Genomic DNA, 15569 nt, shown 5'->3' with positions numbered 1-15569 from the left:
TTTTGAGAAATGGATTAAAACAAAATCAAATTTTGAGACTGCAGTGCAACAATTAGATACAGAATAGGAGTCCTGAGGCAAAAGTACAGCCTTGGTGTACATAGTATTCCACCATTGCCAGTTCCTCTTGTTGCAAAGAATGAAGGATAATTTAAGCATTGGGCCATTGGCCACTGAGTAAATAGACGTTCAAAATTGAAATTCAGAGTATCAGAGCCTCTCAGACGCTCTATGGTGAGTTTTTAATGGCTATGGCTGTAAGTAATTTAATTTACTGTCTGTTTGCAAAGGAACTGAACCAACAACAGCGACACAGAAAACATCCTTTCTGTGTTAATTAGAGCAGTATGCAAATCCTACAGCATGGTAATACGTTAAATGTGAGGCTTCTCCCTGCATTTAATGTAAATTTTTGATCTAATTGTCCCACTTTCTCATGCCATTTCTTGTAAATTCCTGTCCCTTCTGATAAAGGAACTCACTCATCCAAATGCCACATGTGGAGGGAAACACGTGTGTGTTTGCTATTTGCATGTACTTCAGTGCCCTATAATCACAATAATGCCTCAGTGCTGAAGCAGAATGTGCATCTTAACAAAAGAAATTCCTGTGCTGTCTCTGTAGATCGTTTAACCCTTCTGAGCTATCTATACAGCCCTGGTAGAAGGGCACTGCATATAAACCAATTTCACCAGTCCCTTTGATGAATATTCAATGAGGTTGATACGTCCTGCTCAGCTTTTTGCAGATTGGTGTGTGTATGTATAGTGAATACTGAAAATATCCCATATTTAGAATATATGGCTGTCTATGTTTGCCTCTAAAGGCACTGAAAAGATGCATGGAAAACAGCAACTGCCTTTGATTTCAAGGGCTGTGCAAGGTTTAGTATTTGCTGTCATCCATCTATGGAGCCCAATATTACCCAACTTAGCTGATGTGATTACTTTGTGCCACACTCTGCAGCCAGAGCTTGCAAGCTGTCACTGTAGAGATCCCTCTTAGTGGCACTTGGCATATTTTTTAATGGTGCTTTAACTCTTTTTTCCTTTTTTTCTTACATTTGCCTCAACCCCCAACACTTTTTAGTCTACACTAAGGGATGGGGGAGAAGAAAGACTAGGTTTTCCAGGCCAGCCTGCTGCTTGTGCTGCTGCTTTGTGCCTGATGCCCATGTTTGCTCTGTCAGCCACGGAGCAGAGGCTGTGTGACCCCAGTGTTCCTGCAGCCCACCCTGAACACATCTGGGTCACATCCCAATTCCCTTTCATTGACTCATATCTAATGTTGGTTTGAGGTTTTTTCCCATATTAAAAAATGTATCCTTATACTTTGAACACATTATGAAATTCTCCTTGTGCAGAACAAACAGATGTTATGCTTTGTGCATTACAGGTTGTTGCATTACTTATTTGCTGCTTTCCTAACAATTCCCGATTTTTCTATTTTGCTTCCGTTTTCGTTGCTTCTTGCTATTTGCTTGCAAAAACAAAACAGGCAAGCCTGGTAAGTAAAGCTTTTCACCAACTTTCACACCAGCATTTTGCATATTTCATTTCTTTTGCTTTTGTTCTCTGTTTGCTGCATTCCCATTAAGTCGTGTGAGTAGTAGTGAGCTGAGCCCAAAAGCGGATCTGCCGTGGTGGTGCTCTGATTCTGTCAATTTGGATCGTGCTAGTCCTGAGCATACTGCTGTTATTGTTGGTGAGCCCTGGGCAGGGTGTGTTGCAGACATGGAAGTCATTTAATTAAAATATTTTAATCACATAGCCTTGTAAATGTATTTAGGATTAAGTATGTGTAACCGCTTATCTGAGATTGGACTGGCAGACTGTGATCAGCACATTTCTTTGAAATGATATCATAGTCTTAGAAAATAGAAAATCCCTTCCAATCCAAACCATTCAATGGTTTTATGAAAATACCACATAAAACTCTAGTCTGTTTTTGTAGTATTCAACCACTTTGGTTTGGGAGCATCACTTGGGCTGGGCTGCAACCTGCTCTAGTGGCAGGGAGTGGAACTAAATGAGCTTTAAGGTGCCTTCCAACCCAAACCATCCTGTGATTCTGTAGCATTTGCCCCAGTTTCCCATGTATGAGTTTAAATGATGCTGGAGATTGAGTGCTGGAGGAGCTGATCCAGCTGAGAGGAGAGAGGAGAGCCTGTGATGCACTGAGAGGAAGAGGAGCTCAGTGGCTGTGAGGGAGTGACATGAATTATTAACTTCCTGATTGCCCTAGAAACAAATAAGAAAGTTGCTAAAATACCTCAGACAGCAGTGTCACAAAAAGTAAAAATGTGACCTTAAATACATTAAAGTATTTTGGATGATCATGTGAAGTCATCTCTCAACTCTGCCTGGAGTTGCAGTGACAGAAGTGTTGCCAGAGAGCAGGAAGGGGTTTGGAATTATCAAGTCAGAGTGTAATCTCCAGCACGATTAAACAAATCCAGTGCTGCAACACAAGGAGACAGCTTCTCAGGTTTAGAAAAACAAACAAAAGGCAACAAAAGGTATTTTGTTTTGATTGAGAATGCATTAATTTCAACAGCAATACAGGAAATATTGTGCTCTGAGAAAGCAAAATAGAAAACAATGTTTATTTTTAATAAAATGTTAAATGTATCCAAGTGATGTTGTATTACAGGGCCATGGGCTTCTCTGCCATGTCAGAGATGTTTGTTCACAAGTAAAATAAAGGTGTTACAAGCAGGTCTTGAGAGCTTCTCTGGTTCTTTTGATCTTCTGCACCACAGAGAGCAAAATAAGCTCAGGTCAGGCTCTGCCCCAGCAAGGTGCTGCCAGGGGTGAGCAGAGGAGCACAGAGTATAGTCAGGAGTACAGCATGGTATCATCCCTTCTCTGCCCTTGGTCAGGCCAGCAAAAATGCGGAATTTTTGGGATGGAATATTTAAAAGGAAAAGATGACTCTCAGTTTGGGAATTCACAGTAGCAGCTTTGACATTTCACAGCTGACCAGCACTATACATAATTCAGATGAAAACCTCTATTCAAATAAAAAACCAAACTTGTTTAGTTCTGTATATTTCCAAATATAAAGGCCCAAATGAAAAGTTGTACATTGTGAAATGCCCTGTGCTTTTTCCACAGGAGACCTTCTTACCTTTTTTTAGTTTCTATCATAGACCAAGGAAAATGGTAATATAGAGCTGCTGTGTTCTGTGGGTGGGTTTTCCTTTCAGGGTCATTCAAAGCAACCCTTAAAACATGGAATCATAGTTTAGGATATCAAGAAAACAATGCAGCATTTTGGAAGACAATGCCAGACATTTTCTTCCAGTGCTATATGGATATTCCAGCTTATTATGAGGTCAGTTCCCTTGAAAATTTCTCCCCCATATGGATTTGGATTCCTGTTATGTTCTTCCCACCATCCCTGGCTTGAATTTAACTATACACAGGAGGAGCTTGGCAGATGTTTTTTGCAGATTTTTTACACTTATGAAGTCTGTCTACTGTTAGATTTTCTTTCTGTCACTTGCTGCAGTAATCCTGAGAGCTGGCAAAACACTGCTTTTCCAAGGGAGGAATTGGAGTTGAATTCCACCAAAGTGCCTTGTTTGTGCAGGATTAGAAGATGCCAGGAGATGACAAGCAGATATCAGCAATGGCAAATAATTTGTGACCAGTGCTAGGAATGTGCATAAATGTCCTTTCCTTAGCTAGTGCATCCTCAGGCAAACAGGAAATCCAACACCTGCCTTTTTATGGGAACAGCTGAGTTCAGAGTGAAGAAATCATCAGTATTGAGATACATTCACATTCTCCCCCAACATCAAAATATTTGAATATCACTCTATTTAGTGACTGTGTTCCAAAACAGGCTTGTGTCTTATATAAAAATGACTTTTTTAGATCCTGTAAACTTACCCAAATAGAGCACAGTATAGTAAAAACTGTAGATGATACTGAAATCAGTGTGCTTACTACTGTTACCCTTCTGAAAATCCCTCTTTTCCCTACCCCTGTCTTCTTTCAGAGGATGAACAGAGAGAGAAATCAGTCTCCCACCACACTGTTCAGCAGCTGATCGTGGAGAAGGAACAAGCTTTGGCCGATCTGAACTCAGTGGAGAAATCCCTGGCAGATCTTTTCAGGAGATACGAGAAAATGAAAGAAGTGCTGGAGGGGTTTCGGAAGGTGAGTCCTGTCAACATCTCCTTCAAAGAGCAAAGCTGAGCAGGCTCTGTGTGCCACTGCTGCTGAACAGAAGGCAGGACTGGTGTTTCCAGCTATTTCTGACATCCTGCATCAGATCTAAAGAGCATGACAGACCATAATTCTCAGGTGAAGGATTGCAGCAAGCTATCAAATGCAGACAGAAGAACTGCAAAGCTTTTTTGCATTGTGTAATACTCTCCTTCAGGTGGCCTCTGGGGGGATGTGAGTGTTGGACTGCAGCCCTTCAGACAGCTGTGTGTGACTCCCACAAATAGGTGCCTGTCCTGCATTTTAACCTCTTGGATGAAATTTGATGTCATCTTCTCTTTTAAGAATGAAGAAGTGTTGAAGAAATGCGCACAGGAATATTTATCACGAGTAAAGAAGGAAGAGCAGAGATACCAGGCGCTCAAAATTCACGCTGAGGAAAAACTGGACAGGTAATTGATCCATGCATTCATAGAATGGTTTGGCTTGGAACTGACCTTAAAGATCATCTAGTTCCACCCCGTGAAATGAGCAGGAACACCTTCCACTATCCCAGGTTGCTCCCAGCCCTGTCCAGCCTGGCCTTGGACACTTCAAGGGATGGGGCTTAGATTGTACACATTCAGGACTCATGGTACAGTCCCTGAACTGGAGATCAGGTTTGGAAACTGCCACAGAACACTTGTTACCCAAATCGTATTTGTGGCCCCAGCACAGATATCTGAGAGAAGCATGAAGGGAGCAACACAAACATTAAAAAAGGACTCTGCTGAGCAAGAGGGGGTTGTGAAAAATCTTTAGAGACAAGTGTCAGAATGTATCCAAGATGTGCAGAAGGCAATCCCACCCTTTCCCCCATTCTCCTAAGGTGCTGTCCATCCTTGGGCACCCTCTGCCTTTTCCTGTAGAGAACCTGATGTGACCAAAACCTGTGTTTTTTGCAGAGCCAATGCTGAAATTGCACAAGTGAGGGGCAAGGCGCAGCAGGAGCAAGCAGCATACCAGGCCAGCCTTCGGAAGGAGCAGCTGAAAGTGGATGCCTTGGAGAGAACACTGGAACAAAAGGTAAATCAGCAGTGTGCTCTCCCTGGAGCCAAGGTCTGCCTGAGGATTGTCCTGCAGCTCCCTGGCCCTGGGGACAGCAGCACTGCCCAGATTTTAGGACAAAACCCCTTGTGTGCATCAGGCTCTTAGGGCAGCTGGACCCAGGTTTGCTTCAGTTCTCAGATTCCAGACCTTGCTTTAGTTCTTCTCTCAGGTTCTGTTTCCCTTTTTAGTGTTAGCTGTAATTCCAATGCTAATTCCAAAGTGTCTGTAGGAAATGCCTATTTATATCTCTGTGTTCTCTAGCTCAGCCGAGGGAGCTTGCTTTGACATAGTACAGCTCGTCCTTGCTTGCAGCTCTGCAAGATAGGGTGAAAATAATGAAAAAATAGAAAAGTGCAGCCTAGAAACAAAATTCCACTATGCGTTATTGTGGTGTGCTGGGAATGACTGCTATAAATGTCTGCTTTGGTGCTAAATTTGATTTATTGAAATTGGAGGAGCTGTATTTGGAAAAAAGGAAGCATTTGTTTGAATGTATGTAGCTGTACTATGAATATGAACACTTAGTTTTACTATATATGCATATATATCTCAGCATTGAAGAAAATTTTCTCACACTTCTCCCAATAGTAATATTTTTTAAAAAATAAAAATCCTTCATCTTAATGCTGCACCCATATTAATTCATATTTTATTCTCCTAATACTTCATATGTTTATTTTGCAGAATAAAGAGATAGAAGAATTAACAAAGATTTGTGATGAACTGATTGCCAAAATGGGGAAAAGCTAACTTTTAACCAAATTTCTGGACTTCGATATTGAGTGCAATATGACCATTGGCACACTGATGTCCATAGGTTTATGTGGACAGGTTATATTTTCACTTTTTCGTATGCACTACTGTATTTTCTTTCTAAATAAAGTTGATTTAATTGTATGCAGTACTAAGATGACTATCAGAATTTCTTGCTATTGTTTGCATTTTCATAGTATAATTCATAGCAAGTTGATCTCAAAGTTCCTGTATCAGGGAGATTGTCAAGTTCTCTAAGAAATTACAAATTGCTGATCCTAGCCTTCCCTTTGTACATGAGTTCCCATGTTGGATGTCTTTTGGATTTAATATAAACATGTATTACTTGCATGGGGACTCTTGCCTTAAGGAATGTAAACTTTATCTGCATTTGCTGATTTGTAAAATAAAATCTAAAAAAAAAAAAAAAAAAGAGGAAAATGCATGTCACAAATGAAATTCTCTATTGTAAATAAATTTTTTCGTTGAAAGTTGAAGATAAGTATGGCTCTGTTTTGTGTCCTTCACTTGCTTATTTCAGCACCAGATGCTCTTGGGAATTAATTCCTTCACAGAAAGCTCTTCATGGGTCGCTGCTTGGAGCACTTTGTGGGTCACAAGAGCATGCTGCTTATGTGCCCATATCTAGGTCTATATCTTACTGTCTCTCTAAATATATATATATATATATATATATATGTGTTGGATTTGGACCACTCAAGTCTCAAGCATAGGCTTAATCCTCCAAAATATTTAATGCTCTGACCCTGATCCAGCAAATCCCATGGGCAAATGTAATGAGGCTGTTGGAGGAGTCGGAGGCTGTGGCATGTGGTGATGGGATGGTTTTTAAGCATGTCTGGCACTGAAAGGTGAATACATTTCCTCCTTCCTGCTCCTGGAAGAATTTGCCTGCAGGGTGTGTGGAGATGAGGTTGGTGTGATTAGAGGTGCAGCCGGAATAAGCTCGATAAGTAGCACTCTTGAACACCTCTTTATCCTGTAAGTTATCCTCTGCACAGGATTAGGCATGTAAGAGAAGCATTAAGGCTTTACTAGCAAACAAACTGCTTTCTTTGCCTAATGGTGCAGCTCTTGGATCTCCATGATGTGGACAGTCTTCAGCCTGGTTCTTGTCAGCTCCCTTTTTGTCCTCAAAAGTAAGTCAACTCCTTTTTCTTTCCTTTTTTTATTGCATTTGCATTTCCTAGCTCAGGCATGGCTGAGCCTCTTTGCTGTTCTGGGCTCCTCTCCTGGCTTGGGTTGGTTTCAGGTCATTTTGTGTGTGTGGTAGCAGCACAGAATTGCACCTCTGTAAAGATAAATACGACTGATAACAAATTCAGATGTCCCCACTGACAGCAAGGGTGGCATTTCTGCTCTGCAAGCTTCAAGTGTGGTATTTTAAATACCTTTCAAATTCATGCTTGGCTTTGAAAATACCAAATAGTTTGAACCAATGAAAAGAAAGAGGATTGAGTTATGGTTGTAATGTTTAAATGAGAGCAAAGCTCAAGAGATACTGTTGTGCTTTCCATCTGAATTGATACTTTAGGAGAAAAGGAAATGTGGGTCATTGTAAGATTTTATGTTTATACAATGTGCTTTTTCATGTGTATCAAAGATCATCATGGAGGGGGGAAAAAAACCATCTTATGGGCTCTGCTCTGAAAATGTTCTTACAAGAGGATGTGGATGCAGTTACAGAACATCACATGTATTGGGATTATTTTAAGTGCATATTGTAACAACTAAATCATCTGTGTTTGATTTTTTTAAAATTACTATGGGTTTTAAAATCAGTATCTGGACCATTTCTAAGTAAGAAACCTTCATAAGATTTGCAGAATCTTTGGATTTTCCAAAACTGTTTTCATTTTTTAACACGTGCTCCAGACAACATTAGAAAGATTGATATTTTCAAATACTTCTTGTAAACTCTAAGTGGTCTCTTTTCCCTCCCCCCAGGTGAAGCACTGCAGTGTTACACCTGCGTAGGCTCTAGTGATGAGGACTGTAACAGACAAGGAAGCCAGCAGTGTCCAGGCCATGCAGATGCCTGTGCAGTCATTAGAGGACAAGCAAGTAAGTGTCACCAACAGGTCAGACTTGTTCTGTTTGTCAGAAAAGAAAGAAATAATCAGTGATGGAAAGGGAAGAGTGTATATACCGTAAGTCAAGGAGAAAACCAAAAGTGAAGGTTTCCTCTCAAAAATAAACCCCATTAATAAATCTCAATGCTGATTTTGTTGTATCAGCAGTCTGACACAAAATCCCACTGGGAATGATTTGTTGGATTTGGGATGAGCTGTGCCCAGTCTGTGAAAGCTGTAAAGTAGGATTGTAAGTATTGCCCACTTCTTACTTCAGTGACTTGCCTGGAAATTAGGATGGAAAAGCTAATGAGCCCCTGCACTTGGGCACATCCAGAGACATTCGAGCTGCACCAGTCGCATCTGAGATGAATTAGAGTTATTTAAGTGGCAGCTTGGTATGCTGCTGTGAGTTGTGGTTGTGTTCATTTATTGGTGAGGAGCAGCCACAGCCAAGGGGGTTGCTTAGTGCTGGGTGCTCAGGCAGATGCTGAGGGGATGCAGGTGACCCTTGCAGCCCCTGTGGGCTCACGGTGGCTCTGTTGCAGGTGGCATCATGAAGTCCTGCTCGTTCAGGTCCTTCTGTGAGCGGGCGAGGAGGGACGGATCGAGGGCGCCCGGGGTGAGCGTGCACTGCTGCTACTCCAACAACTGCAACGCCAAGAGCTTGGCTCCCAGACTCACCAGCTCCAGCTGCTTCTCCCTCCTCGTCTTCACACTGCTCTGGCACCCCTTGTTGAAGCTGACATGAGGGGGAGAAGGAAAAAAAAAGAGTATCCTGAAGCAACAACTCTGCCTTCGTAGCAAGGGATGATAATATTTCCTAATCACATCACTCCATGTACCATATATCTCACTAGGCAAAAAGCTGTAGGAAGACCTGACAGATGTTTAGATAAAAATTGTTTCATCTGCTAAATAGGTCTTGATCTCTGTGTAAGAAACGCTGCCCTCTTGTTTATCCTGAGGGGTTGATTGTGAGAATACATAACATTTTTCTGCAATTTAGATAAGGAGAAATCTTTGCTGCAGGTAGCCTGGTAGTAAGGTAAAGCACAAATGTCTGCTAAGTGCTGTTTACTGTTGGCAGACATTCAAAAGCAAGCTAGAATTTTCAAGCACAAAGTGGCTGAAAATTCTAGCAAGCAAGTTAATCTTTCAGAGAGCATTGGCATAATGGGCAAAGCCGGAAAACTGGAAATACAGATGATTTAGTATTAATACAAACTGGTAAGATAAGTTCAACAAGAGAATAATGCATGGAGGTATATTATGTATTATATTATGTCCCTGTCAGTGTCCAAGGCCAGGTTGGATGGGGTTTGGAGCACCCTGGGATGGTGGAAGGTGTCCTTGCCCAGGCAGGGGGGTTGGAACTGGTTGGGCTTTAAGGTCCTTTCCAACCCAAACCATTCCATGTTTCTATGCTTGTGTGTATTTTCTGGGGAAAAAAGCATCTTCCAGTCTTCTCTTTTCTGATCCTTTGAGAATCTTAGCGCAGCATTGAACGAAGAAGAAAAAAGAAGAGCTTGGAAGTTGTTTTTGAGCTGGTAAACTCCATCCAAAGATTGGCTCCATCTATTTCCTCTGCTGGTTCTAAAAACAAATGGTTAATCCCCATCTTGTAGGCAAATTATAACTCAAGTTTATAATTCTTGAGGTTTCAGTTATGTAGATAATTCTCCACTGTCCTAGACTTCCATTTTTGAGAATAAGAGTGTATATATATCTCCCCTCAATGTGATTGAGTTTGAGCTGGTTTATATATCCTTTTCATTTTGCAAAATTGAATGAAATTACTTAGAGGCATCAGGAACTAAATCAATATTTTTAATAATCCCATTCATTGCAGTTTTACTAAGTAAATGATCCAGAAAGGATCACATAGGAGAAGGCATTGTGCATCACTACCTCCTTTGATCCAAAACTCAGAGCACCAAGCAAGCAGATGAGTGATATTTGTAGATTTTAGTGTCCAGCTGTGATGATCTGGTCCAGCCCCTGGCACACAACATGCACAGGACTGCTTAAAGTCCAGCTGGTGTAGCTGAAGTAGAGGTGGTCTTTCCAGTTCTAGTTTTAGTTACCTAGTAGGAAAAATGTTAGGTCATCAAATCTATGGAACTCACAAAATACGTGGCAAAGTAGTTTTTCCACTAGCTTTGTGTTGTGACTTTTTTCAGTATAATTATTTGGAAAAAATAATTCCAGGCGGTGTGTAGTAGAATTCTGCAGATTGACCAAAATTTTATTCAGATTGCAAACTCTAGAGAGCAGCTTCAAGTTAAATCAATGAATCCTCCCTGTAGAGTAACCCTTGCCTGCCTTGTAGCTGCTGCCTGTCACAGGGGCTGAACTGTTTCCTTGTTCTACTGTGCTCTTTTCCCAGTGTGGATCCTTCCATCATCTCGTGTAGGTTGTGGCTTCAGACTGGCTGGATTCTCCTGGGGTTTTGTTCAGATGAGCTCAGACAAGGCAGTTCTGCTCTATTTTTAGTCTCTAGGCACGAGTCTGATAAAGCTGTTGAATATAAAGATTGCAACAATGCAGCAGATCTGGGCTGAGAATGATAATTTGGACTCCAGTGTCTCATCTGTAAAAAGTTCACTTAAATTGGTGTAACTATTTTTAATTTCATTCTCAGCTTGAAGCAGTTCCTTCAGTCTCTTCTGCTACGGGAAGCAGGTATTGATTGTATCTTTATCTTCTGGTGGTTCTGTAATGATAAATCTGTATTGAATGTAATCTCTGTATATGCTCAGTGCATTTCCTTAATGAGAAAATAAATTCCATGCAATGGCTGACATTGTCTCTTGATAAATACAACTGCTTCTTTTAATTGGGATTTCCAGTTGCATCTGGTGCTCTGTTTTCCTGCAGGAATCCTGTTGGGTTTTATTGTTTGGTTCTTTTGTTGTTTTTTTTTTTTTTTAATGTGGGATGTATTTCTTAAATCTCTTGGATAAAATAGTGAATGCTGGTAGCATTCTTGCTGCTATATTTCCATGGTAAAATAAGAAGGTAAATCTCTATCCTCTTGACAAACACCATCTGTCGTTCCTGACGGCAGCCAGGACTGGGATCTTCAGCAGCTCCCACCTCCTCCCTCTGATCCTGCCTCCCTCACGGGCCCTGCTTGGCTTTTTACAGAAAAAAAGGACATTTTTCCTTCTTAATTATGACCCTGAAGTGTGCCTGCATGTGGGTATCTAGAAAGGATAAACCACTTTTGTGGATTGGTGTTTTCAGAGTGTTTTTGCAATGGTTCTTGGCATAAATGTTGACAGGAAGACAACCATGGGGAAAAAAAAAAAGGAAATGAAATGGAAGGAATATTTTTTAAACCCCATTAAAAATGGAGAAAATATTTTAAAGTTTTCTTTGCCATGAATGTGCAGAGCTATTCCCAGTCACAGGTAAAACAGAAAGTATTTGCCTTTAGTTTGGTTGTTGTGAGGTGTAATTCCTGATGCAGCCAGAGGCTCACTCTCTGTTCCTTAATGTCAGCAGGAGCAAAGACTGACACTGAAATGCTTTCTGCTGCAACTACAAATGACAGGACTTCTTTTCCAAGTCTTGTATCAGCTGGATTTGTGGAGGAGCTCAGTTGGGTTTGAGTGTAGCTCTGCCCTCTGACCTTCAAGGAAGGATCTCCAAAGTGATTCATGATTCCTGATTTATATAGTGAGAGAAACTCTCAGTTGTAACTATAGCCCCAAATCATAATTTCCATTATTCCTCTCAATCCTCTTGGTTTTGGCAGTACAAACAGCATTCCCTTATTTTCCTCGTGTTCTCAAGGGCAGCAAGAGCCTTTGGAACCTCCCAGGAGAGCACAGCTGAGCAAAGTGCCTTGAGCTCTCCCTCAGACAGAGAATGTGCCATTTAATGTGGGTCAGTGTTGATCCACACCTGACTTTTCCACAGTGAGTGAAGGTACCAGGTTGTCCCTTGCTCTTGGTGAGGAAGAAGCAATTCTTGTGGGCTTTCAAATCTAGATCAGAGAAGATCACCTCAATACTGGCTGTCCAATGTGATGGAAGTTTAGACTACATCTTGGTGTCACAAACCACAGCTTAACTTTTAACCTTTTTTCTGAAATTTTAGTCATGCATCTCTGTCCAGTATGGATTAAACAAAAAACATGCATGTAGCTTGTGTTTTCATGATTTTGTGTGCAAAGGAAGCCCAACTGTGTCAGATTTCACCGTGAGATTTCATCACTCCAAAGGGTCTCGACCTTTCTGGACCTACAGATATTTAGGACATAGCCAGAGCTGTTGGCTGTGGCTGGTAACACACCCTTGGGGAGGAGTTTATGCTTCTGAAATCAGAATTGCTGACTGCCATTCCTAGAGCCCAAGGTTATCACCCTGCATACACATCCACTCCCTCTTATCACCCCCAGCCAGCAGTGCACAGGGTATTTTTAATCCGTGAATTTCTGACATGTGGCATATTTACTCTCAACAGAGTGGGAAAAAATGATAACAATGTTAATCCCAGAAAGAGTGTAGTGAGAAATTCGCTATGTTGATGGTATAGGTACAAGTAAACTTTCTTAGCATCTGAGAAAAAAAAACCCCACGAGTGAAAAGGCAGTGTGGGATTGAGTTTGGAAAGAGCCACAGAAGCAGCTCGTGGTACTTGGCTTTATGGAAAGTAGGTCTTGTCAAAAACATCTCATGTGAGGTTGTGGGTTTTTGCTGATAAAGGCAAAATCATGGATTTTGCAACACGTTTCAGATAAAATGGAAGTCGTGATACACAGACTGAGAGTTCAAGAGGCAGGAGAGTGAAAGACTGCAAAAAACAAGTTCTCAGTGGAAAATCTTCCAAGTGGTGTCTTGACACAGGCGAGCTCACATCATCTGACAACCTCGGGACGATGCCATGAGAAGTGTCACTAAAAGCAGGGCTGTCAGAGCTCTGCCATGCCTGCCAGAGATATTCCTGCATGTTGCCATGGGAATGAGTTTCCAAGGAGACAGGTGATGCACTTTTCTGGAACAAAACTACAGCAGAGCAGTGAGAGTGGGAGGATGGGGCTGAGCATTTTATCATGGAACAACAGAATGGTTTGGGTTGGAAGAGACCTTAAAGCTCATCCAGTGCCACCCCCTGCTATGGCAGGGACACCTTCCACTGTCCCAGGCTGCTCCAAGCCCTGTCCAGCCTGGCCTTGGACACTGCCAGGGATCCAGGGGCAGCCACAGCTTCTCTGGGCACCCTGTGCCAGGGCCTTTCCATCCTCACAGGGAGGGATTCCTTCTCAATATCCCATCTAACCCTCCTCTCTTTTAGCCACCCAACTCTCCTTTCTCCCACACTTAGCACTCATAATCCATTAAGGAGCACACTATTCCTAAAATTCCTTACCCCTTTTACAGCAACCTGGCTTTGCCCCACAGGCAATATTTCTTTCAAAAACAACCCTTTTAGCTGCAATCTCAAAAGACTTGCAAGTGTGAGATGTTTGACAGGTGAAGGGAAATTTGTCACTTGAAGTTATTTCCCTTTTTTGAGGACTTCTTGCCTTTCATCCTCACCAAAATGGTTTTAATTTTTCCCTTTAGATGCTCAAGGGGGGAAGGTATTTGAACAGTGGCAGAGGCTCAGCCAAAAAAAAAAACAAGGCTGGTGTCCAAATCACTGATCCCTACTGCCTTCATTGGAAACATCTGATGTCTTGTTTTCAGCAATCTCAGTCACCCTCAGTTTCTGACTTTCTGTGCAAAAAAATCAGTGCCTGCAGATGTGTTCTAGAGCCCAAAGGGACAGGCTGGATTATCTTCAGCCAGGTCAGAGCCTGATTTTCCTTGAAGACAGATTTTTGATTCATGGAACTGCTCCTGTGCTCTTCAGAGAGCTTTTGCAACACATTTTTGAGATCCTGAGGATGAACATCTCCTTTCAGCCACTTGTTTTTAACCCCTTTTACAATATTTGGAGGGCTTTCCAATGAAAATGAAATCTCCACAAGTGTGTATTTATTAAATTCAAATTCTTATCCATATGTGTCACTGGAATGACATTTCTAATGGGAGGATAATCTCTGAATTGCCTCTTCACACTCTGATGATTAGCAGCCTTTATCAGCAGGGTGAGTTTTGCTCTATTTTACTTTATGCAGAGCATATGAAGAGTCAATGGTTAAAGCTCACATGAGCCACCTCCAGAGGAAAGTTCCTGCTCCCCTGGTGCCTGCCAGGGACCCAGGAGCTGAGGACAACACAGGATCCATTGAAATCACAGCTGAGCTGGGGGTCAGGACACACTTTTGAAGAAATCTGCTGTCACAGAAGGGAAATGAGCACCTCTGCAGCATCCAGTGGCCTTGGTGGCTTTTTTAGTCTCCCTTTTGATGCACTGCACCCATGAGAGCTGGGCATGGGTGGGAGAGAGCAGCAAGGGACAAATCCTGCCTTCATCTCATTTAGTCCTTCCAAGGGTTAAACTTTGCTTTCTGGAGCTGTCTTTTTGGACAGCTCTTTTGCACTGCACCATTAACAGTGCCTGTGAGTACTTGGCAGCCTCCATCCCTTGTTTCCACATTCTCCCAGCCAACTATGACTCCTCATATTGGATAAACACGTCTGGTTCTGTTAAATATTCTGTTTCAGTGATTAGGGCTCTGGAAAGAGCAAATCAGTGATTGAGATGAAGCAAATCCGAGTGGGGCAGTGAACTGAGCCAGGAAAAAATGCTGATGGGGAAATCATCCGGGCAGAGCTGTGCCTGGGGGGCATTGGCAGAGGTTTTTCAGCATTCCTGTAATCAGGGGAATGAGGAGGAGGGAATCTGCCAGCCTGCTTTGCGTTGGTGATGTCTATGCAGCAGAGGAAAAGCAGAGGTTTGTCCCTGGGTTGGTTTGGTTCACTCACCCCGAGGTTTAGGACAGGAAGGAACTTCCCCTAAAGCATCTTCCCTACATCTTCCAATGCTTTTTTATTTTGGATTTAGTAGATTTTCCTCTTTACTCCCAGCATATGTGTAGTGCTCTTTCAATGAGGAGGGGTTTGCAGAGTTCCATCAGTTGCTGGCAATTTCAGCTGTGATATATGAGGGACTGTGCAAGCCAGGAAGTTTTTCAGAGCTGACCTCGATGGGACTCATCTGAGGATGATGACAGGCAGGGGAAAAAAAACCACTTTGATTTGACACCTCCTGTTAACATCAGAGAGAAGCAGACCCTGGAAAACCCATCTCCTCAAAAGTCAGCATCCCCTGTGGAAACTGAAAACAATACTTTGCTCATGAACGATCAGCAGCCGAGTGATCTCATCTGACCTTTGCTTTAATATGGCTTATCCAAAGCTTTTTATGCTGATCCAAGCCTTGGCTGCAGCCTGCACTGTGAACCCAGGCTATTCGGGGCAAATCCTGAGACCTCTCCTGCAGCTTGCTCTCCTCAGGAGGATGAAGAGGGGATTACTGCCCATGGATGGGTGTCTTGAGC

At 42.2% G+C, this 15569-nt stretch overlaps 2 protein-coding genes across 11 annotated transcripts in view; both read left to right on the top strand.

The window, feature by feature from the left end:
• The window catches only part of TACC2 (transforming acidic coiled-coil containing protein 2), a 125947-nt gene extending 119428 nt beyond the window's left edge, over positions 1–6519 (top strand). For all 10 annotated transcript variants that reach the window (XM_085064679.1, XM_085064677.1, XM_085064674.1 and 7 more), the window contains 4 exons: positions 4006–4166; positions 4521–4627; positions 5120–5240; positions 5949–6519. In XM_085064679.1, the coding sequence (XP_084920805.1) occupies positions 4006–4166; positions 4521–4627; positions 5120–5240; positions 5949–6014 (455 nt within the window). In that variant the 3' untranslated portion in view covers positions 6015–6519. The remainder of the gene's footprint in view (positions 1–4005; positions 4167–4520; positions 4628–5119; positions 5241–5948) is intronic.
• A 141-nt stretch (positions 6520–6660) lies between these two features.
• On the top strand, positions 6661–10914 carry LOC146435081 (uncharacterized). Its single transcript, XM_085064686.1, has 3 exons — positions 6661–7177; positions 7986–8102; positions 8659–10914. Exons 1-3 carry the CDS (start codon positions 7123–7125, stop codon positions 8859–8861), a joined length of 375 nt encoding a protein of 124 aa, XP_084920812.1. The 5' UTR covers positions 6661–7122; the 3' UTR covers positions 8862–10914.
• Positions 10915–15569: the final 4655 nt, after the last annotated feature.

This window comes from Lichenostomus cassidix, chromosome 6, assembly GCF_008360975.1.
Source record: "Lichenostomus cassidix isolate B80296 chromosome 6, HeHo_3.0, whole genome shotgun sequence".
Lineage (NCBI taxonomy): Eukaryota > Metazoa > Chordata > Aves > Passeriformes > Meliphagidae > Lichenostomus > Lichenostomus cassidix.
This window is presented reverse-complemented; position numbering and strand designations above follow the sequence as displayed.